Below are 24,617 nucleotides of genomic sequence, written 5' to 3'. Positions count from 1 at the left end.
TTTATTTTAAACATTGAAGCAGTTTCTGTGCTGTTACAATACCTGAGACTCCCTAACATGTCCCAGGCAGACTTATAATAAAAAAATAAAAATAATTTTTAAAAAACTGTACAGAACACCAGTTCTAAACATACACTATACATATTCATTCTATCACCCAAGAAAATCACTTGATATATAATATTGCTGCAAATTTTAGAGTATACCTCCCTAGAACTGTTTCTATTTTTCTATATATACTTTCGTATATACTTATGTATTTTATAGAATCAAATAATTCTGGACTTCCTATTTTGAAAACAAGTTTTTTTTTTCTTTTTCACTTCCACGCACTAGTTAGGCAGAATAATCAAGAGACTGTATCCTGGACTCAAACGAAGAGTGTTTCAGTACAGTAACCGCCAAGTACTACCTGGAAGATGAATGAGATGATGCTATGTCTTAGCCAAGGAAAGCAGTTTGGACTTAATTTTTCTTTCTTTTATAAATATGTTGATGTAGTCCACTAGAGTAATCTATCATTTCTTGTTTCATTTTTCATCTTTATAAAAGTTAAACAAAGTTAAGCTATGTGACCTGAACCCCAGGAAAAGATCTAAAATAGCCTACGGACTAGCTCTTTTGTAACCTATTGGCAGATTCTGTAATTTCTTACTAATACAATTAAGTCAAGTATTATATTTTTAAAATAGGCAAATAAAAGGAACTGCTTCTCAGGACAGAACTGAAAATTATCAATACAAGTAATTTTTTACTTACTGTAAGTTGACCTGCTACCCCAAAATCTGCAAGTTTTGCGTGTCCTTCTGTATTTAGCAAAATATTTCCTGCCTTGATATCTCGGTGTATTTTTCTCATAAAATGAAGGTATTCAAGTCCCTTAAGAGTTGATTGTAATATTGTAGCTATTTCATCTTCTGTTAACTGAAAAAAGAATAAGAGTTCAAAGTCTATAAGTTTACATCAGCGCATTAGAAAAAGGAGAAAAAATCAGATCCAAACACCTTTCTTTAATAGAAACAGATCTTATTCGACCTGTGAACAGCGTTTGACTGCTTATACCATAGATACACTGACCACTCCCAAAGCTATATTTCCATACCAGATCTTCCCTCACTCAGATTTATGTATCTGCCTATACAACATCTCCAACTAGAATACCTAGCCAGCATCATAAGCATAACATGTCAAAATCAAATTCTATGTCTACCACCTTACCCCTCTCCCTCAATCCATCCAACCTACTCTACTTCTCCCACAGTCCTCTCTCTCTCAGCAAAAGGAAACTTTATTCTTTCAGTTGCTCTGGTCAAAAACCTTGAAGTCATCCTTGACTTTTCTCTATCTTCGAAATACTGTATATCCAAATACACCCTCTGTAATCACCATGGTCCAAGTCACCATCATGTCCTGCCTGCACTATTCTCATAATCTGCTGACTGGTTTCTTTGCTTCTGCTCTTGACACTCTACGATGTATTTTCCACACAGAAGCTATAATTAAAATGTAAGCCAGAGTCAAAACTTACCAATGTCTTCCTAACTCACTTAAAATAAAAGTCAGTCCTTACCAAGGCTTTACATGATCTGGCTCCCAGCTACCTCTTTAACTTCATCTTCTACCACTTTCTACCTGGCTCAATCTGTTTCAACAAAGGCTTGCTTCCTTGCTGTTCCTCAAACACTCTAAGCACACTCCCCTTTCTGGGCCTTTTCAACTGCCTATTCTCTTCATCCTGATGTCTATCCAATTTGCTTCCTCAGTTTGCAATCTGCCCAAATATCACCACCTCATAAAATGGACAGGACTTTCTTACTCCATTTCTAGCTCATTCTCTATTCCCTTAAATTACCTTGTCACTGCAGTATACTACCATCTGACATATTACCCATTATTTATCTATTTATGTGATGTCTTCCCTGCTGGAAACACAAGCTCCTAAAAATGTCTGTTTTGTTTACTTTTGTTTCCCTAATACCAATAAAGCCACCTGGCACACAGTAGGCACTGAAAAAAATATCTGTTGAATGATGATAAATAAATGAAAGAATGCTAGAAACTAGTATAGAATGTCTCATCTGTCCAATATAGACTTTCTGCAGACCCAACACCAGTCCTAAACAAACTCAATCTATCACCAAACTTACACGGTTCCCCTTCTGACGAACAACTCACACGTGAAAAGGAGTGTGCTCTGGTGCAAAAACTGTAGGATTTGGGATTAGGAAGATGTAGCCTTTACTCCTGGCTCTACTTTCATGTGACTTAAGCAAGTTACTGACCTTCTCTTAGCCTGTTTCCCAATCTATAAAATAGGAATATAACTTTTCTTTAAGAGTGTCATGAAAATCAATTAATATAAGGTGTCATAATTTAACACCTATGATATTATCAATCAATATTTAATAAGCACCATGTACTATGCTAATAATATGAAAAACAGCCAAGCACAGTGGCACATGCCTGTAATCTCAGCACTTTGGGAGGCCGAGGCAGACTGATCACTTGAGGCCAGGAGTTCAAGACCAGCCTGGCCAACATGATGAAACCCTATCTCTACTAAAAATACAAAAATGAGCCAGGCATGGTGGCAGGCGCCTGTAATCCAGCTACTCAGGAGGCTGAAGCAGGAGAATCGCTTGAACCTGGGAGGTGGAGGTTGCAGTGAGCTGAGATCGTGTGCACTCCAGCCTGAGTGACACAGCCAGACTCTTTCTCAAAAATATATAAATAAATAAATAAAGGCTAGCCATTACTAAGTGTTTAATCTATGCTAAGCACTATGTTTGTAATCTCATTTCATCCTTACAACAATTAAATGAGGTGGAGGAACTATTATTATCATCATTTTATACATAATGAAGCTGAGGCACAGACAAGTTAAGTCATTTATGCCAAAGGTCACAGAGAAATGATAAAGCTTTCACTAAAGTCCAGGCAAACACTATTGGCAAGGTAGTAGGCTAGAGTCTGGGGTACCTTCTATAGTGGAAGAGAACAAAGCTCATGACTTGACTTACCACCTCTTTATTCTAACCAGCTAAGCTAATCAGTTAAAGTAGCACTGCCTAATAGAAATATAATGGGAACCATAAATATAATTTCTCATTTTTTTAGTGGCCACATTGAAAAAGGAAACAAGCAGGCGCAGTGGCTGGTGCTGTAATCCCAGCTACTCAGGAGGCCAAGGCACAGTAGTTCCAACATAGAGTGACCTATGATCACACCACTGCACTCCAGCCTGGGCAACAGAGGAAGACTCTATCTTTTAAAAAAAAAAACAAAAGAAGAAGAAGGAGAAGAAGGAGAAGAAGGAGAAGAAGGAGAAGAAGGAGAAGGAGGAGGAGAAGAAGAAGAAGAAGAAGAAGAAGAAGAAGAAGAAGAAGGAGAAGGAGAAGGAGAAGGAGAAGAAGAAAGAGGAAGAAGAAGAAGAAAGAATTAATTTTGATAATCTGCTTTACTTAACCATATTTATCCAAAATATTATCACTCCACCATGTCATCAATATGAAAAAATTAAAGACTTTTGTTTACAATATTTTTGGCAATAATTCTTCAAACTCTGGTGTATAATTTATATTTACAGCATATCTCAGTTCAGACTAGCCACATTTTAAGTCCTTAATAACCACACGTGGCTAGTGGATATCACGGTGGACAGGGCAGGGTTATAACATTTGGCAAAATAACGTGTAGTAATTAAAAATCAGCACTTAGGCTGGGCACGGTGGCTCATGCCTATAATCCCAGCACTTTGGGAGGCCGAGGCAGGCAGATCACGAGGTCAGGAGATCAAGACCATCCTGGCTAACATGGTGAAACCCCGTCTCTACTAAAATTACACAAAAAATTAGCCGGGCATGGTGGCGGGTACCTGTACTCGGGAGTATAGTTACTCGGGAGGCTGAGGCAGGAGAATGGCATGAACCCGGGAGGCAGAGCCTGCATTGACCCGAGATCACACCACTGCACTCCAGCCTGGGCAACAGAGTGAGGAGACTCCGTCTCAAAAAAAAAAAAGGCGCTTAGTAATTAAGTTAAAATTTACTTAAATATAATAACCTACTATTACAACGGCAAAAAAAAACAACTAAAAGTGCCATCAAAATTAACTTTGGACTGGTTTAAAATACCTGAAATAAATTGACTTAATATCCCGGCCCGCGGGATAGTCAGAGCAGGCCCTGGAGGAGGGGGTGGGAATTTGGGGAACAAGAGACACGAGAAATAGAGACAAAACAGTGCTCTGATCAAGTCTCGTTTAATGGCGGTAATGCACTGCCTTATATACACTTGGAAGGGAAGGGGTTGGGCTAAGGCGGAAATGATCTCATTGCCGAGGGCATGGCCAGGTTAGTTTCGGTTTCTCCAGTCGGAGGTCATGTTGCGCTTGCGCTATTAAGTAACAATTTTCCCGGGCGCGGGAAAAGTGAGTGAAGAAGAAGCAGGAAGAGCGCCATCTTTAATGAGGTATTAGTACAGGGGAAAAAAGGCAAAGATAGGGAGAAGGTGTGGGGTGGAAATGAATATAGCTCAGGCGTTTAATCCTCAATTATTATTCACTATGGCCGGGGCGTGCAGCTCCGGACAACTTAATGCTGTATATAAGAAGCCCTGAAGTCCAATGTTTAATTCAATAAATTATTCCAGTTTTGGAACTTCTTTACATATATCTTATGTTAGGATATTATTCCTAAAGAACTTGCTATTTGATTAAGCAAACACACTAATTCTGAATAATGTAAATTAAGAAGATAGTATATGAATAATCTAAAAGTTATAACTCAGTTTTAAAACACCGTTACCTTATAATTTGTGTAGCACCTCACAATTTACAAAGTACTTTTACATATTTAAATTAATTTTCCCAACTTTGCAAATATGTAATATAGGTATTATTATTATTAGTTTTCTTATTAAGATAAACTAAAGGCTAAGATTTTCCCTGTTTCTTCTCTTATCCACACACAATGTACACAGAGGTCAGAGTTCTCTTCTTTATTTTTTGAAACAGAGTCTTGCTCTGCTGCCCAGGCTGCAGTGCAGTGGCGCAGTCACAGCTCACAGCAGCCTTAACCTCCTGGACTCAAGCAATCCTCCCACTTCAACCCCCAACACACCCCAAAAGTTAGCTGGGACTACAGGCACATGACACCACACCTGACTTTTTTTTTTTTTTCTTTTTTCTTTTGTAGAGACGGGGTCTCACTATGTTGCCCAGGCTGGCCTTGAACTCCTAGGCTGAAGCAATCCTCCGCCTCAGCCTCCCCAAGTGCTGGGATTACAGGCATGAGGTACCACACCCAGCCCCCGAGTTATCTTTCCAAAACATACATCAGATGGCTCACTCACTTGCTTAGAATCCAGCAATGATTTCCTATCATACTCGGGATAAAATTCAAACTCATTTCCATGACCTACAATATCCAGTACAATCTAGCCCTGCCCACCTGTCAAACCCCATCTCCTACAGCTTCTCCTTTGCCTATTCGCTTCTAGTCACGGTAGCCCTTCTATCACTCAGACATACCAAACTCATTCCAGCCTCAAGGTCTTTGCACTGGTTACTGCCCACCTACAATGTTCCTTCAGGACTCTTAGCTCCTTTTTGTCATTTGAGTCTTTCTGTAAATGTCACCACTTCTGAGTGACCTTCCTCAACTACTCTAAAATAGCCCACCAAACAGTCTCCACAACTTTACCATCACTTCACCTTCATTCATTTTCTTCATAGCATATATCATTATTATATCTTTTCTATTAATAGTTACCATTAATTTGCTTTTGTTGCCCTATTCCAAAGTGCACTACCATGACAGTAGAGTTGTCATCTGTTTTATTTACTATTAGATTCCTCAGGCCTAAAGCAGTGTTCAAGAAATATTTACTGAATGAATACATACAGAGATTAAGTAACTGAACCAGAACTAGAACCCATGACTCTTAGGTCTTATACTGGCAACCACAGTAACAGTAAATAATCTTTCATAAGGGGATTATTCTCTGATTAACAGGAAATAGAGGAAGTTAATCTGTGAACATGCTAGGTAGAAGCAGAAACCCAAATCCAAATCCAAATGTAAACATTTAGAATTCATTCTATAACCAAGATTTAACAGACACTTTTTTTCCCAGTAAGAAATAACCAAAGCATGCTAAAAATCACTGGACTAAATTGGTGTCAAAACTGCCACATTGCCAGGCATGGGCAGGTCACACCTGTAATCCCAGCACTTTGGGAGGCTGAGGTGGAAAAATTGCTTGAGGCCAGGAGCTCGAAACCAGCTTGGGCAACATAGTGAGACCCTGTCTCCACAAAAAAAAATTAAAAAACAAAACAAAACATGAGCTTGGCATGATGGTACAAGTCTGTAGTCCCAGCTACTCAGGAGCCTGAAGTGACAGGATCACTAGAGCCCAGGAGATAGAGCTATAACTGTAGTGAGCTATGACTGTGCCACTACACTCCAGCCCAGGTGACAGGGGACTCTTGTCTCTTAAAAATAAAAAGCTGTCACACTTAGGAGACATAAAAGAATAAAGACGGAAGAGAACCATGGAAAAGGGGAAATGTGACAGTCGTCTCTCTAGTAGGAGAATGTACTGAAAAAGAGGCAGAAAAAAGATAGCATAAGAAACTAGCTCAGCTGCATTGTTCTAGAAGGTAAACCTACCGTTTTATTTCGTAATCGAATGATATCAGATACAGAACCAGCCCCACAGTACTCCATAACGATCCATAAGTCCGTGTTCTTAAAATAACTGCCATAATATTTGACTACATGAGGGCTAGAGAGAGAAAATACAAATTAATAAAATGGCCTTCAAACATCTCTTAATTCATGCTATTAAGTATAGAAAAATTAATTCCTCATCTGGAAAGATCAATTATTCATAGTTAAGGACAAAATGGGCAACCTCCTGATAAGAATGCAAAATGGTATAGCTTTTCCAGAGGGTAATAAATCACAGAAGTATAAAAAATCGGTGGCTCCTTTAACCAGCATTTCTATGTCTACAATTTACCCTCAAAAAAGAATTATAAATGTTCAAAAAGCAACAGTTACCGTCATAGTACTATTGACAAAAGTAGAAATTTAGGTAACATCTAAATGTCCATCCAACATTAGGGAATTTATTTAAGAACTAATGATACAGGGCCGGGTGCAGTGGCTCATGCCTGTAATTCCAACACTTTGGGAGGCCGAGGCGGCGGATTGCCTGAGCAAGATGGTGAAACCCCGTCTCTACTAAAATACAAAAAATTTGCCAGGCATGGCAGCGTGCACCTGTTGTCCCAGCTACTGGGGAGGCTGAGGCAGGAAAATTGTTTGAACCCGGGAGGTGGAGTTTGCAGTGAGCCGAAATGGTGCCACTGCACTCCAGCCTGGGCGACAGAGCAAGACTCCGTCTCAAAAAAAAGAAAGAATGATATAGCCATATAATAAAATATCATGAATCCATGAAAAATGTTATAGAGGAGTATATGAGAAGACATCGTGTTTACAAAAACAAACAAACAAAAAAGCAGGCTACAAAACAGTAATTATTGTAAAACTCCAAAGAGATTTGGAAGAATATGTGTATCAAGGAGTATTTAAGAATGATGATTTCGGGCAGGTGCGGTGGCTCACGTCTGTAATCCCAGCACTTTGGGAGGCTAAGGCGGGCGGATCACGAGGTCAGGAGATGGAGACCATCCTGGCTAACACAGTGAAACCCCATCTCTACTAAAAATACAAAAAATTAGCCAGGCATGGTGGCGGGGCCTGTAGACCCAGCTACTTGGGAGGCTGAGGCAGGAGAATGGTGTGAACCCAGGAGACGGAGCTTGCAGTGAGTCGAGATCATGCCACTGCACTCCAGCCTGGGCGACAGAGTGAGGAGACTCCATCTCAAAAAAACAAACAAACAAAAAGAAATGATGATTTCTCCAAAGGGAAAAGTGATTTTCTTTTCTTTTCATTTGAATTCTTCTAAGAAGTCATATGTACTTTGTAATAAAAACATACACACACTACAACCTATTATAAAGAAAAAATGTTCAGTATCAAACCTGGAATTTTAGGTCTCAAGCTGGAAGAGAGATACCAAACAAGAAATTTCAGAGAAAAATCAAATATCCTATTAAAATAAAATAATGTGCTCTTTGAGAACTGCCAGCTTTAACTGGCTAGATGGTTATCATGGTCAAATAAAGTTTCATAACAACTGATGCTAAAACCAAATTGGCTTCATTAACTCAGAACTCAGAATTTCCTCTTCAAACCTCGGGAAACATGCCAGTGACAAGGACAGCAAAACACACACACACACACAAAGTCACAAGGACAGCAAAACATATACACACACACACACACACTAAATATTAATGAAAAAAGTGACTAAGGTAAATATTAACACATTTACTCTCCCTATAATACAGTACTGACGGGAGTTAAATACTGCAGGCCATTACTATCAAGTATTTACTACTGACATATGTTCTCTATAGTCTCGCATTGTTGGCTAGATTCTCCTCCCTACACATATATATATATGTGTGTGTGTGTGTGTATATATATATATATACTTAGCCTGTCCAATTAGACTATAAGCTCCCAGAGCACAAGGGCTCTGCTCTGTATTTCACTGTATTCCTTACAGTGCTTAGCACAGGGTAGACTCTTATCTCTTCTTTAATTAAAGACATTTCCATACTCTGTTTGGAACACAGCTCCTACACAGTCTATCGAAAGTGACTAAGTCCCAATTTGCCAAATGGAAAGAACTTCCAAAATGTATCTGAAAAAGGAGCAAATGGAAAACTGCCACCTTCATCTGGTCAATCCAATCAAGAAAAATGGGGATTTTATCTAGTAGACAATAATCACAAAAATAGAAGGAAAAAAAAAAGGAGGGAGAGAGAAAAGAAAGGACTACATTCCCAAGTCTGTGAGACCGAAAGGCTTCTGGACTAATTTTCTAGTAGGTAACCCCACCTAAACCCTAATGTATAAGTTTTGCAAACAGGGGGTACTAAGTTGATCTGCTGACCAAAAAGCCTTCAGAAGAATGAATGCAGCTTCAACTGAGAGAATTTCTCACCCATCTTCAACTAACTAGAACTGGCATTGCCCCTAACTTTGTGTTTGTCTCTAATCTAAATAGTGCTGGGGAAGCCTGCTCTATCAGTGACCAACCCGTGTTGTCATGGAATTTCAGAGCAAACCACGTGGTTTTCTGTGGTCGTCTTTTGGTCTGACTTCCTGCTTACAACATTTGACAAATCTTAGTTCCTCAAAAATAAATACTTAAGTACTCTCAGCTGGAATAATTTTTTTTAATGTGAAGGAACAGACAGTAGTATATACATAACTACTCTTTTTTTATAGATTTACCTGGTATTCTAAGGTTTCTAGAACTAAAAAACATTTGAATTATCTGTTCTTAGCTATCTCTGCAGAAATGTTTTCTCAATAGGAAGTAAAAAAGATCATTATCACAAAAAAAAAAAAAAAAAAAAAAAAACAAGCACCACCTTCTGCCTCTTCTTCCTAGTGTCTAAAAGGGCTCACTGAAAAAAAGAAAAAAACCAGGCCTGGTAGCTCACTCCTGTAACCCCAGTACTTTGGGATATGGCCAAGGCAGGCGGATCATTTACGGCCAGGAGTTTGAGACCAGCCTGACCAATATGGTGAAACTCTGTCTCTACCAAAAATACAAAATTAGCTGGGCGTAGTGGCACATGCCTGTAGTCCCAGCTACTCGGGAGGCTAAGGCACAAGCATCGCTTGATCCTGGGCGGTGGAGGTTGTAGTGAGCCGAGATTGCGCCACTGCACCCCAGCCTGGGCAACAGAGTGAGACTTCGTCTCGAAACAAAAAAAAAAAAACTGAAAAAAAACAAAAAAACAAATGCCATGCATAAAAATTATGGAAGTTTGGCTACAAAAACAACCATTTTCATCATTTTTTTTTCCAAAAAGAAAATGCAGTGATTCCATCGAATTCTCCCTTCTGCAAAATATCTAAGTAAATGTGTCTCTAGGTGTCAAACTCTAAACAATCATAGCAAATTCAAAACCACATTCTCCCCAAAGGAAGCCCACAGGCCTTTACCTGTCACATTGCTGCATTATAGAGATTTCTTTGATTATCTCCTGCAGGTCTGATTCCACAGGAACTTGCTTAATAGCAACAATCTGACCTGTCTCTTTATGAATAGCTTTGTATACGCTGCCATAGGACCTATACATTTGGGAGAAGAAGAACATTTATAAAGTCAAAGCAAGCCAAGATATAAGAAGTGGTAAAACACAAGCAACTGATAGTTCTAACATACATCCCTAAGTGCCTAATATATACACACTTGCAAAACTAAGATAGCTGAAATACTTTGGGGGAAAAACTGTCAAGAGAACTACAAGAAAACGGCATCTTGAAAGCTTCACATTCAAAACTGTAAAGAATGTATTATTATGGGATGGTAATATAGTAGCTGCCATGCACTTCACGCCTGCTATCTGCTAGAGACAGTATACCATCTCAATTCATTCTTATAAAAAATGAAGATGAGATGATTATCCCTATTTTACAGGTAAATGTAAAAAGGTTCAAAGGAGTCTATGATTTGCCCAAAGTCACATAAGTTTTCAGTCCAGGATTTGAAACCACTTGTGCTTTCAGTCCAGTATTTGGACCCAGGTGTGTCTGAAAACAAAGCTTACATTCTTTCCACATCTATACTGGGGTACGATATGGAAGTGGCAGTCTTTGTTTTATTACATTCACTCTAGTACCACAAGATCTTTCTGTCCTTGCTCCTCTTACAATAATACTTAAAATACTATGGAAACCAATTAAAATCTAAGCCTGTTTAATGTTAGTATCAAGTAAACACAGCACACACACTCTTTGCTTCCTACTCCATCTTCCCTTAACAGCTCAATATCAAAACAAAGTTTATGTATCTAGTCAATTTGGAGGCTACAAGGCCAATAGATTTTGAAAGTAAAGATGATGGATTTGAGTCCTACCAACACTACATTTAGCTATCATTCACAAACACCTTGTTAACTTTGCCGTACCTGAATTTTCTCATTTGTAAAATGACAATAATACAAACTACCTTACAAGATGTGATAGTATCTCATTTGTGATGGTCAAATGAGATACCATTATCACTTTATACAGATAACATTTTCATTGGAATCCTGGGCAGCTGTCAGTGAAATAATACTGAGTAAACTGTCTTTCATATTTCCCAACACACCTGTATCTTCACACTGTCTTGGTGAAAAAAAAAAAAAAATTAAAATAACAGTGCCACCTACTATGTCAAAGTAGAATACTCTAACTGCCAAATAGATGCTCATGAACTGTTTCAATGTGAAAGTAACATAAAACTTTTTAAGTCTATGCAGAGCACATAAAAAAATTTCCATTCCATTAGAAGCTTTCATACTTGCAAAACTAGCATAATGATCCTTAAATATGACACCAAATAATTTTTGCCAGAGACAGCCAACTGTTGAGCATGTGTGAACGACTCAACCACTGTCCCTTCTTCCTTGCTAAAATAACCTAATTTGTTACAGTGATGTGCTTGATCCCAGGAGATATACCATGGTAGTCCAAGCCACTCACAGAATTCCTATTCCCTTCTGCCAGTGACTGAACTAGTGGCAAACATGTCACCCAGTTCTGGCCACTGAAACTTGAAGATAATTCTGCTGAAGGGTTTCTGGGAAAGACTTTCTTCCCTGGTAGGAAACAAGCACACAAGAAGGCCCAATTTCCACCTGCCACTTCCCTTCTTACTTTGGTTACTGCAATGTGAGGGATGATGCTTAAAACTAATGTAGCCATTTGAGACTATGAGAAATACCCAGATGTCAAACCATTGTCAAGCCAATTAACCGCTTCTCGAATCTCACACTCCCAGATGTATTATTTAGTTCTTAACGTCTTTATTGCTTAGCCACTGTTTGTTGGGTATTGTTACTTCCATCCAAAGGCATTCTTGATAAATTAGCTCCTGTATGTCTGAAACTGTATTTATTTCACCTGCACTCTAGAATGATAGTTTGGTTGGATACCAGATTGACAACGGCTTTCCCACAGCACTGTTGTTGCAGTGTTCCAACATCAATTGTGGCTGAGAAGTCTGCTTCCATCAGATTATCATTTTCCATGGGTAATCTCCCCATAGCTTTTAAGGTTTCCTTTGTCCTTAACAGTCTACTATTGTTCTGTAATATAACTAGGAGTTGATCTGGCACTTCATAAGCTTCTTCAATCTGAGGGCTCGTGTCTTTCCTCAAGAGCGAAAAATTCTCAGCCTTATTCTTTTATTACTTCCTCTATCACTTCTAGAATCTTCTTCTAGAATTCCTACCGAAACTGTATCAGACCTCCTCAATCTATGTTGTCTTCCTGGTTTCCAACACTGTATTTCTCCGTTCTGCATGTTGTGATGAGTCTCATTTCTATCTTTCAATTCACAAATTCTCCTTTCAGTTTGTCTGGTTTACTGTTTATTCAATTTATTGGGCTTTTAAAACTTCAATTGTTGCAGTTTTCATTGTCCAGATTCCCAACTTTTTATCTGCCTTTGGGCAAATGTGTTAATAATCATGTTAATAATCTGATGCTCTTTAAAAATGTTATCTCCTCCTTGATCTTTTTGAAAATTGTAATCATAATAAATCCTTTTTGAGATTGCTCCATTATTTCTTTTTCTTCAGTGTGAATTCTCCCATTCTGCTGATTATGTCATGGCAGATTTCCTTGCATGGATTTCATTTTATCTTGAATGATTTTCCTCTATACCACACTCACTGTCAGATGATTTCATGGTTTTATCAGTACAGTCGTCTGGGATATACAACTTAAACCAGGTCTTACACTCAGAGTTTGGGGTTTTTGCCCTTCAAGATACCATACTTAAATACAATCCAGGCTCAGTTCCTATTATCGAACCAGTACATCTACTTTTTCCCCAGGCCACAGGCAAATGACACTTTCTGGTGGTAGTCAGGCAAATTTATTTCAGCTTTAGTTCATAGATGAAGAGCCGAGTTCCAGCCCCCATCTTCATGCAGGAAGCTCAAATGCAATCTCCTGACAAGGATAAGGCATGCTTTAGTCTCCACTGATTATTTAGATTTCTTTCCTATCCCTTGTCCATAGCTGTCTATATATCTTTATATTTAAAATAACTTTCACTCATTATTCTTATGTATTAGAAAGAAAGTTCTCTGCATACACTCACTCAGTAATCTTGACCAGAATACTCTCCATACCTCCCTATGCATCCTGATAGCAAGGAAAACTCTGATAGCTCATATGAAATTAAGATTCCTGATTCCATATACTGCATTTACAGTAATCTGAAGGGGGGGAAGGGTTAGAAGATTTCAGCAATCATACTCACAAGCAAGTCCCTTAAAACTTGATTCCCTACAACAAAATGAGATGATTCAATGAATTACAACTGACAGCAGAGAATGGAGAAGTAGCTGTTTTACATAAGCCATCCAAGGCAAGGATCTATGTAGAAAAATGGAAATACTACAGTATCTGAGGCCAAATTAACCAGGTACAAGTCTTAACAATAGCACTCATTTTTTATGAAACCATGGGCAAGATGCTTTTGTTATCATTCTAGGATAAAAACTTAAATGAGTCAATGTCTACAACTTTAATCAGAAGAAAAAAGGTGCTAGGCTCCACTTGAAAACACTTCCCAAGTGCTCTCCACTCATCCTGGTCTGGAGCTTTGGCTCTACTCTGCCGCAGATCCATATGACCCTCATAACACAGAATGACTGCAGCTTCCAGAATCCAACAGATTTTTTAGCCAGAGCTCACTTCACAAGATACAAGTCAGTGAGGATTCACAAACCATTCATTCTCCAGAACAATTTAAGAATAGCATTGGCCAGGTGCCAATCACATCTGTAATTCCAGCACTTTGGGAGGCTGAGGCGGGCAGATCACGAGATCAGGAAATCAAGACCATCCTGGCCAACATGGTGAAACCCCGTCTCTACTAAAATACAAAAAATTAGCCGGGTGTGGTGGCGCGTGCCTGTAGTCCCAGCTACTCAGGAGGCTGAGGCAGGGAAATTGCTTGAATCTGGGAGGCAGAGGTTGCAGTGAGCCAAGATTGTGACATTGCACTCCAGCCTGGTGACAGAGCAAGACTTCATCTCAAAAAACAACAACAACAACAACAACAACAAAAAGCATTGCATCACATGTTTGGAAAAAAAGTACAGTGAAGGTCTTCCTTTAAAATATTCCTAGTTAAATGAGGCTTTCTTAGGTTCATTCAGTCAGAATAACAGAAATCCAAGAAATACCAGAAATCTGTTGTTATTTAGAAGAACAATAAGGTGATAGTATAGGAAGAAAGATCTGAAGCTTTGTTTTCTCCCTGGTGATATCTTCATAGGGAAATTTCCACATTCCTTGCAGAAGACATCCACAGATCTAAAATGCAATTTGTCCAGGTGCAATGGCTCACGTCTGTAATCCTAGCATTTTGGGAGGCTGAGGCAGGAGGATCACTTAAGATCAAGAGTTCGAGACCAGCCTGGGCAACATATTGAGACCCCATCTCTACAAAAATAAATAAATAAACAAATAAATAAAATACAATTTAAAAAATCATAATTAGCTTATTTTTGTTTACATTATATTCCTGATATATTCTCTGTCTATAGTCTTCCTTTGACATTCCACAAACTCAAACAGCTCAAACAGAGCTACCTATAAGAACACCTAAAAATACTTTAAGACTTGACATGATGAGATCTCAAAAATGCTTCAGTTGATACATTTAAAATAGAATAGCAATAGTTGCCACTTACTGAACATTTATTATTGTGACAAGCACTATACTTTACCCTAATTACCTCAGGTAATAACATAACTCTATGAATCGATATATTATTATCCCAACTTTACAGATGAGGATTGTGAGCCTCCAAAATAGTAAGCAATTTGCTCAAGCCCACTTGTCTATTATGACCAATAAACAGTAGAGCAAGGATTTTAACCCAGGTCTGCCTCACATTATAGTAATAAGAGCAAATTGCATTAGAAATGAGAGAAATAAGTTAGTTGCAGAGTCAATTATGCCTATCAGTTTTGACCTTATTTTAAGTATAACTTATGAGCATTGTTAGATTAAAAGTCATGGCCTCGCTGCCTTAGGGAAAACAGCAAGGATGGGAAGCTGAAGCTGAAAATGGCAGGCAACAGATGTAGAGGGACTGTCATTTCCCCATACCTTTAATGATGCCAGTCAACTGGCAGTCTTCAGATTCATCTTGGACTTGTCTTTTCACAGCACAGCTGGTGTGTCATCTTTTACTTCCCTTCTCTGCTTGATTTCTTGCTGGATTCCAAAGAGTATTTTTCCAACTTACAAAAAGACGATGACTAATGTTTTTTACAAGGAGGTAAATCATGAAAAACCATTTCATGTAATCCAGGATTGGGTTTAACGTTGTAAATCTGTCTCCTAACATAAAAAATACTAAACCCAAAAAATAATCTAATGACATAAAGGAAATGATTTTAAAGAGCATACAGTCTTCAGTCGGTAGTTGTTTTTACAAGTATGTCAGGTCTTCCCTTGAACCAGAAATACTCCCAAGGGATTAAAAATACAGAGACGCACACGCATAACCTGTCTCTGAAAGACACACAAGAAGCCGCTACCCTCGGAGATTCTGGGTGGCTGAGAGACAGAGAGAGGTAGGAGGCAGTTTTGTTTTTTTTTAATTGTATGCATTTTAATATTTTTTTAAATTTTGAATCATATGATTGTATCACCTAATCAAAAATCAACAAGAAAAACTTAAGAAATTATGTCCTTAACATTTTAATTTCCTGGTCATTACAGAGGAAGGAATAAATACACAGGACTGAATTAAAAGGATATATGAAAGCATAAAAATTATGTAAACTTTATTGTATCATGAAAGTCAATGATGGTCACTGCACATTACTAATACCGTTTCATCAGCATTTTATAAACGCATTAACAAATCTGTGTTTCAAGAAATCCACTGGCTCCCAACCCAGGATTGTGGATCTCCTAAGTAGCTGCAAAGGTGGTGATAGTGCTTGATTTACTATATTTCACAAAGGTGCAAATATTAAAATACTAAATTCCATTGATTTTCATTGAAACAGTTATTGCAAACCAATCAGAAATTATGAACAGCAAATTTTAAAATTTCTTATAGAATTATAATCTAATTAGTGCTATCTGTTCAGTAGATAAAATCATACAAACCACAGATTCTACAAAAGAGAAAACAACAGATATTCTTCGTGTTAAAAAGACCAGGAATCACTAAATCTGTCTATAATAGTGATTGGAGTAAACCGAAGAACATCACAAGTTGTAAATTTACCTTCCAACCCACCTAGAGCAATGCTGAAAGGTTCATATCCTTCTGCTTCTTCTGAAGCAGGAAAATGACTGGGACCCAATGGCCTACCCACAGTTTATTTACACTCACCCTTCTCCAAGTTTCTCTAAGACATCAAATACTTCTTCTGGTTGTTTGGTTAAACTATCTTCATCCAACTTTTTCAGCTGCCTGTGAATGAAGAAATATAAACACAAAATACATTTTATTTGCTAGCAACTAGAACATAAAATACATCATTTATTTTATAATTAGCATCCCAGGAACTTCTCTATACAGTATTTACTAGTTAAGATTTTTTTAAGAAACAGGGTATCACTGTTGTCCAGCCTGGGGTGCAGTGGTGCATAGCTCACCGTAACCACAAATTCCTGGGCTCAAGCAATCCTCCTGCCTCAGCCTCCCAAGTAGCTGGGACTACAGGCTCCTGCCACTACGCCTGGCTAATTTTTTTTCTTTTTTGGAGAAATGGAGTCTCACTATTATGCCTACACTGGTCTCAAACTCCTGGAGTCAAGCAATTTTCTCACCTCAGCCTCCCAAACCACTAGGATTATAGGCATGAACCATCCCATCTGGCCTATGGAAAGATGACACTTGTTCTGGGTCACTCTGATAAGCAAGCACATGGAGGGATGCCAAGAGTCAATCTTCAGTTCAAGTTGTAGAAGAATTTTCTAACAATTGCCAGGCGCAGTGGCTCACGCCTGTAATCCCAGCACTTTGGGAGGCCAAGGCGGGTAGATCACCTGAGGTCAAGAGTTCGAGACCAGCCTGACCAACATGGAGAAACCCTGTCTCTATTAAAAATACAAAATTAGCCAGGTGTGGTGGCTCATGCCTGTAATCCCAGCTAGTTGGGAGGCAGAGGCAGAAGAATCACTTGAACCCAGGAGATGGAGGTTGCGGTGAGTCAAGATCGCATCATTGCACTCCAGCCTGGGCAGTAAGAGTGAAACTCCATCTCAAAAAAAAAAAAAAAAAAAAAAGTTGTGTAAGAATTTTATAATAATAAAAATTGTCCTGCATAATGGTTTGGACTGCCTTAAGAGGTCCCTAGGTCCCCTTTGCTGGAAAATGTAAATAGAAAACAAACTGTCATGTGGGCCAGGCATGCTGGCTCACTCCTGTAATCCCAGCTCTTTGGGAGGCCAAGGAAGGCAGACCACTTGAGGTCAGGAGTTCAAGACCAGCCTGGCCAATATGGTGAAACCCTGTCTCTACTAAAAATATAAAAATTAGCCGGGCATGGTGACACACGCCTATAATCCCAGCCACTCAGAACGCTGAGGCATAAGAATCGCTTGAACCTGGGAGGTAGAGGTTGCAGTGAGCCAAGATTGCGCCACTACACTCCAGCCTGGGTGAAAGAGAGAGACGGTCTCAAAAAAAAAAAAAAAAAAAAAATTGTCATGTGGCTGAAATGCTGTAGATTCAAGCATTCGATGTATCCTTCAAAATCTATTTAAATCTTGAGATTTCATGAATTAAAATTATATAATTATCTCTTCAGAAAAGGTGTTTAATGTAAGGTAATTATGAATTGAAACATAACTATGAACTGGACTACAGACTAAGGAAGACATAGGAAACCTTTGCTCTTCCATTAGCAAGTTTTTTGTAAGTTTGTCAAAACACATAAATTCTATAGGTATCACAGAAACAGAAAGTGCAAAGTGTACGTTTAGACATGATCAAAAGTGAAAAATCACTAGGCAGCTGAGAGTTTCAGATATACTCACAAAGACCTTCCCATGAGTAGACACATACCTTTGACCAGTTCCAAAATTCAAAGGTACTTGGCTGCTCACAATTTCCAGATAATTCAGATTCCTCTGACTATGCTAGACAATCATAACACACACATGAGGTTGTAAATTAACACTTCTTTAAAACTCTGAGATCTCTAAAAATTACTAATGAGCTTAAAGAAGGAACTTGCCAAGGAATATGTATGTGTGTGTGTGTGTGTGTGTGTGTGTAGTCTACACAATGGCTTCCTGAAACTACAAAGAACAACAAAGAATAGAGAGCTGAGGAAATGGTGAAATATGGAAGTAGTCACACTGGAGACTTCTTTGTAGAAAAAAAAAAGGTTTAGACTAGCTGGATAATATCAGTTATTACAAGAAAAGACTTAAATACACATACATACACACACACACACACACACACGTGTACCTTCCTAAATAAAACAGATTAAAATCAGAAGACAAAAAATAAAACAAACCAACAAAAACCCTGACCACATCAAGTGTATCTACCAATAAACACTGATCTCAAAAGGACAATCTTACAGAAGTTTATGAATATCAAGGACTATGTACTAGAAAAATGGAGAACTGCTCCAAGTCAAAACTGCCTTAACTTAGTATCAACAAAACAAAATGATCACAGTGACCTTTGAAAACCAAAAGGTCCTAAAAATCAGATACCAATGACATCATAAAAACGCCTACCTTCAAAATGAAAAGGGATGAAGTGAAACTCCTCTTAAACTTCAGAACTGAAACTTCTATAAACTCAAGTCAGAACGAACATCTCATATGCCAGGGTTTTTCTGGTAAAGTCCTGACTTGTGATTGTATAAACATTGGACAATACCTCATTTCTCAAATATAATCAAAGTTGTATAAACAGCTTATACAAAGGAAGATCAAATATGTTTCTTTGAAGTGTTGACTCTCTGTGGTTTACAAAATGCAAAAGTCACTATTTCAACTACTTCAGGGACCACAGCATAACAAAGGAAATTGACACTGCCTTGAGAGAGACAGCTGCAAGCTTCTGATAATACTTTGACAGACAAACTTTATAGGACTGCTCAGATACTTCTTTGAAACAACCTACGTGGTTTTTTGTTTGTTTTTGATCTGGGGCTATTAAAAACAACTTGAACTTAAGGCACTATTAACCAAGAAGTGGTCAAAATATATTTGCAAAATAGATTCACAAATGTAATGACGGGAATCACGAATTTCATCAGCAATCTTTGTGAATTATCACAATAAAACAGAATTTCACCTAAAAAGTATTACTGAATTATCAACATTTCTATAAAAAATATTTTGATAAGTGATTCATAATAATATTTTATACCATGATTCTTCACAGAACACTATTACCAAAACAGCCTAACTCTGATAATGCGGTTCTCTTATCTGGGACTTCCCCAGGTTCCCGACAGTTTCAGCACTTGCTCATAAATGAACAAGCCTGGTCAACAGAGCATCCATGGACCAAATACTAGTGGATGCTTCTCTCCTAAGTCAGATGGCCATGTGGATGGCCAGCATCCTAGGAATGCACTCTACACCTTCCACTATATCATTTTTTTAAATTATTAACTCTTATATGAGACACCAATCTGTCATCACTCACTTAATCACACACACACAAATGTCAAACTCATGAACACAAAGGGCATTTCCTGCACTGGGGTTGTTGGCAACACATGCCATCTGAATTTCTGAAAAGACACTTGTATCTTTCCAAACACAAATAATGGTGTCTATGAAGTAGTCACTTACAGGTTTGACTAATTCTCAAAGCTTTCTCCCATTTCAGAACTCCCATAAAGTTCATTTTATGTATAACTATTTCTTTTTCCACACAGAGTTTGATAAGGATTACAACAAATATACATGATAAATGGACAAAATTTTTAATAATAAAACTGTGTCCCCAGCTTACCCCAATTCATATGTTGAAGTCCTAACACCCACCATCTCAGAATGTGACTGTATTTGGAGACAAGGTTTTTAAAGAAGTAATTAAGATAAAATGAGGTCATATGGGCATGACTTAATCCAATATGACTGGTGTCCTCATAAGAGGAGATTAGGACACAGACAGGTATAGAGGGAAGAACATGGAGACACAGGGAGATGGCTATCTACGAGCCAAGCAAAGGCCTCAAAAGAAACAACTCTGACAATGCCTTGATTTCAGATCTCTAGCCTTCAGAACGGTGAGAAAACAAATTTATGTTGTCTAAACCACCCACTCCATATACTTTGTCATGTCCTAATAAACTGATGTAAATGATAATAAAATTGATCTGCTTCAAATTAGGCAGTCTACTAGTTACAATGAGCAGGTAATCATCAGCCACTTAAGAACCCCGTCTTGCAATGCTCTTCTCTTGTACTTCATATAAATTTTTTAAAATCCAAAAGGTACAGGAATGAGCATGCCAAGAAACTTTAATCCTCTGCCCAAGATTATGTAACACAAGGCAAAGAGAGAAACAAAACTCAGATTCCTAATCCTCTTTTCAATTAAATCAAGGCCTCAGAGAAAGAAACCAAGAAGAACGAACGAACGTAGTTCAGAAAGAAACATAACTAGTGTGCATTTATATTTGGATCACTGTGGTACTATAGCAAATATCTGCTAACATACACAGAGACCTGTGAAACACGGGTACTTTCAGAGAGGCATCAGAGTGAGGCAGTTAAGAGCATGGCCCGGTGCGGTGGCTCACGCCTGTAACCCCAGCACTTTGGGAGGCCGAGGTGGGTGGATCACAAGGTCAGAAGATCAAGACCATCCTGGCTAACACGGTGAAACCCTGTCTCTACTAAAAATACAGAAAACTAGCCAGGCGTGGTGGCACGCACCTGTGGTCCCAGTTACTCAGGAGGCTGAGGCAGGAAAATCGCTTGAACCTCAGAAGGCGGAGACAGCAGTGAGCCGAGATTGCGCCACTGCACTCCACACTGGGTGACAGAGTGAGACTCCGTCTCAAAAAAAAAAATGGACTTTGGACCAGACCCCACGGATATTAAAATCCTAGCTCTGCCTCTTGCTATGACTTCTCCCAGCAAATCACTATCCTGTCTGTATCTCAGTTTTATCATCTGTAAAACAGACATATAGGGATATCTACCACCCAGGATTGTTGTGAGGTTCAAATGAGTCAATAAACTGAACCATATGATATGAAGTTACCGTTTCTATGGTTCAAAGATGGTCAAATATCAGCAATTTCATATGCTTCAGCAGGAGACATGGAAAGCACTTAGAACAGTGCCTGGCACCCGCTAAGTGCAATATGAGTGTAATAATCATTACAATTACAGTCTCAGCACACTACACTAGGGTGAATCCAAAGCCCATCCCAACCACCTATTTGCCTTCTGCAATGTTTGTGCACCTCAAACACCCCCAAGCTCAAACAATCCCTAAGAGTGCTGTCCAGGCAGTCAATCCCTTCTATTCACCTCTTGGTTGCCCTGCACTTCCACACCCTGAACACTTCCTTCTTTAGAGCTCATTCTGCTGCAGGAAGTCAGACGTCTCTGTAAAATAGAAGTAACCACACTGCACCTCAGAGAAGCATGACTTCTTCGGTCTCTAGTCCCTACTTTTCTCCAGATGTGGCAGATTGGCAAAAGACCCGGGATGTCCACAAGGGAAATTCAGGAGATGAGATTTTCTAGGATCAGCCACCGTTCTGATCTTGACCTAAAGCAATTCCAGGTACCACTAGGATCTGGTACTGATATTCACAAAACAACTGAGGCCTGAAAAGGGCACAGTCTGGCAGGGTTCAGTGACTCGGAGTAAAGAAGGAAACACGTTTCCCAACAGCTCTGGACCTCGGTCTCCCCATCTCGAAAATATCCTCTTATATCCTTACCTACCTCCCAATGTCAGGTTCTGAAGAGCTGAGGAGGATGTGAAGACCATTAGGAAGACACTCTGAACATCAGTAATAAAAGATGCCATCCTACAGTGGGGACACCACCAACAGCATCCTCTGAAATGCTACTCTCCACCATCCCCTCCCTTGCTAGACCCTCAACCTTTCTTCGCATGCCTTCAGCCTTAGGCGCAAAGCTTTTCCGCTCCACAGATCCCCACCACCGCACCCCTCAAGTGGGACTTGGGACCCTTGAAAGTCCACCCGGCCTTCCTCTTGGCCAGGTCTCGATCCACCCACTTAAAGAGATCCCTCACAGATTCTCACCCTGCTTCAGCATTCGCCCCTACCTCCGTGAGTTTCTGCTTGGAGAGCGTTCCCCCGAGTGGCCCAGCCTCAGCAGGTACTCTCCCTAACTTGTCCCCACGTTCCTCAGCAGAGTCTCCCCACGGCGAGTGCTCCCTGTAACCGGTCCCAAGTCTAACTCCCTTAGCAGATGCTCCCCTCAGCCGGACCCTCACCCACCAGACGTCCCACCAACCCCCTCACTCAGCAGGTGCCCCATCAGCTGGGTTGCTTCGCTCCGGGGACTCCCACACAGGTGTCTCCCCTTAGTCAGTTCCCGCCTTTTCTTGCCCTGCCCCCATGCCCGTCCTCTTAGCCAGTGGCCCCTCACCGGCGCGGCGGGTTCCTCAGCTGTACCGTCTCCATGGCGCTGCCGGCAGCCGCCCAGACCCGCTCACTGCTCCATCCTCCCCGCGGACCTCCCTGAGCCCGCCCCGCAGACCCTCCCACACTTCCGCTTTCCGCCCCTACCGGAAACGGAGCGCGGCGCGGGAGCGGGGCGGAGCCACGGCCCTGATCACGTGGTTCGGGCGTGAGTCGTATGGCGCGGTGAAGCGCGAACCCGGAACCGCCAAGTGGTGAAGGCGCGTCAAGGCAGTGCCCGCTAGTCTCTAGGGTGTCGGCGGGGCTGTCCTCCTGCGATACTGGAGCTCACAAAATACTCGGTCCTCAGGCCGAGAACGCACCTCTAGCTGGGTCCTGGGCCGCATTTCACAAACTGAGATGCGTAAAGCGCCTCCTTTAGAAGAACTGACGATTCTTAGCAAACGAAGTTTTGCATGATTTTGGTGAGGCTGCGCTGCCCCAGGAACGCCTGGAGGTATTTGTGGTTTTCTGCCCTTTACCTGGTTGAATTCTGGTCCCAGCGGGTACGCTGCACAGTTTCTCCTAGGATGTTACAAAGCATCAACGCGCAAATTGCCCCACTGTCTTTCTTAAAGGCCTCTCCTTTATGTCAGTTTGCAGACATAAAAATAAGCAACATTAATTAAGCGTTTGCCATGTACTTGTCTTCATAGATTATTTAATCCCCCATGTCAAGCCTATAAATTCATTCCCATTTTTATTTAATGATTTAACACAGTGCCTACACGTTTTCAGTGCTTTACCTCATTTAATACTCCTAACAACCTAGACGGTATTATTATTCCTATTTCATAAGGCCAGAGAGGTGAAGTATCTAGCCCAAGGTCACATAGCTTAGAGTATAGGTTTGGGGATTTAAATCCAGGTTGGTCTGATCTCAGGGCCTGCACCACCGAACTGGACAGCCATGGATGTGTAACCTCTTGTTGGGCCTGAGAGACAGACCTTTCTCTCCACTCAGCTCCTGCTTCAGCTATTGTACTTCCAAATGCCTCTACCATCAGTGAGTATTAGGAAAATGGCAGATTCTACCCAGCTGACCCATGGGGGAAAGTTATAGGAGAAAACTTAACCAGAGCAATCTCTCGCTGTTTTTAATTGCCTTGCTTTTCCCAAGGATATGCCATCTACAGAACATAACACCTGAGCACCTACCTTTCAGGGCCACCCAGGTATGGCATCCCATGCACCCAAAACGGGATAAAGGAGCCATTCCCTGACATAGAAGGAAAACATTTACTGAGAAGCTACTGTGTGCCAGACACAATCTTGGACTTTCACTTAATCCTCAAAACAGCCCTATGAAGAAGTAGCTACTGTTAATAGATAAGAAAGCTGAGACCCACGGTTTCCACAGCTAAGGAGAGCAAAGGTTTTAACCCAGGACTGTCTTGACTCCACAACAGCAAAATTGTTGTTTTGTTTTTGGTGTTTTGTAGAAATAGGATCTCCCTATTATTACCCAGGCTGGTCTCAAACTCCTGGGCTCTAGCAGTCCTCCCACCTCAGCCTCCCAAAGTGCTGGGATTACAGGCTTGAGCCACCGCGCCCGGCCTGATGACCCCGTTTTTCCACAGAATGTTCCCAGTGAAAATTACTGAAATGATGGGAATGTTCTAAATATGTGCTGTACGAAATAGTAACCATTAGCCACATATGGCTACTGAGCACTTTAAATGTGGCTAGCATAACTGAAAGGCCAAATTTTTATTTAAGTTTAAATTTAAATTTAAATAGCAAACTGTGGCCAATCATAATAATAGCTTAAGAGAGAAATGGTGAGCAGGGTTACTGGGAGAGCTATTTTCCTATAAGCTCTGGATATAC

The 24,617-nt window shown here is 40.0% G+C and overlaps 1 protein-coding gene across 1 annotated transcript in view; it reads right to left on the bottom strand.

The window, feature by feature from the left end:
* The window catches only part of STK4 (serine/threonine kinase 4), a 107,659-nt gene extending 84,777 nt beyond the window's left edge, over nt 1-22,882 (bottom strand). Inside the window, 5 exon segments of the mRNA NM_001168677.1 lie at nt 760-924; nt 6,675-6,789; nt 10,101-10,229; nt 16,523-16,603; nt 22,756-22,882. Of these exon segments, the coding sequence (NP_001162148.1) occupies nt 760-924; nt 6,675-6,789; nt 10,101-10,229; nt 16,523-16,603; nt 22,756-22,790 (525 nt within the window). The 5' untranslated portion in view covers nt 22,791-22,882.
* Nucleotides 22,883-24,617: the final 1,735 nt, after the last annotated feature.

Source organism: Macaca mulatta, chromosome 10 (assembly GCF_049350105.2).
Source record: "Macaca mulatta isolate MMU2019108-1 chromosome 10, T2T-MMU8v2.0, whole genome shotgun sequence".
In the NCBI taxonomy this organism is placed as follows: Eukaryota; Metazoa; Chordata; class Mammalia; order Primates; family Cercopithecidae; genus Macaca; species Macaca mulatta.
The sequence above is the reverse complement of the archived record's forward strand: the minus strand, read 5'-3'. Positions and strand labels throughout refer to the sequence as shown.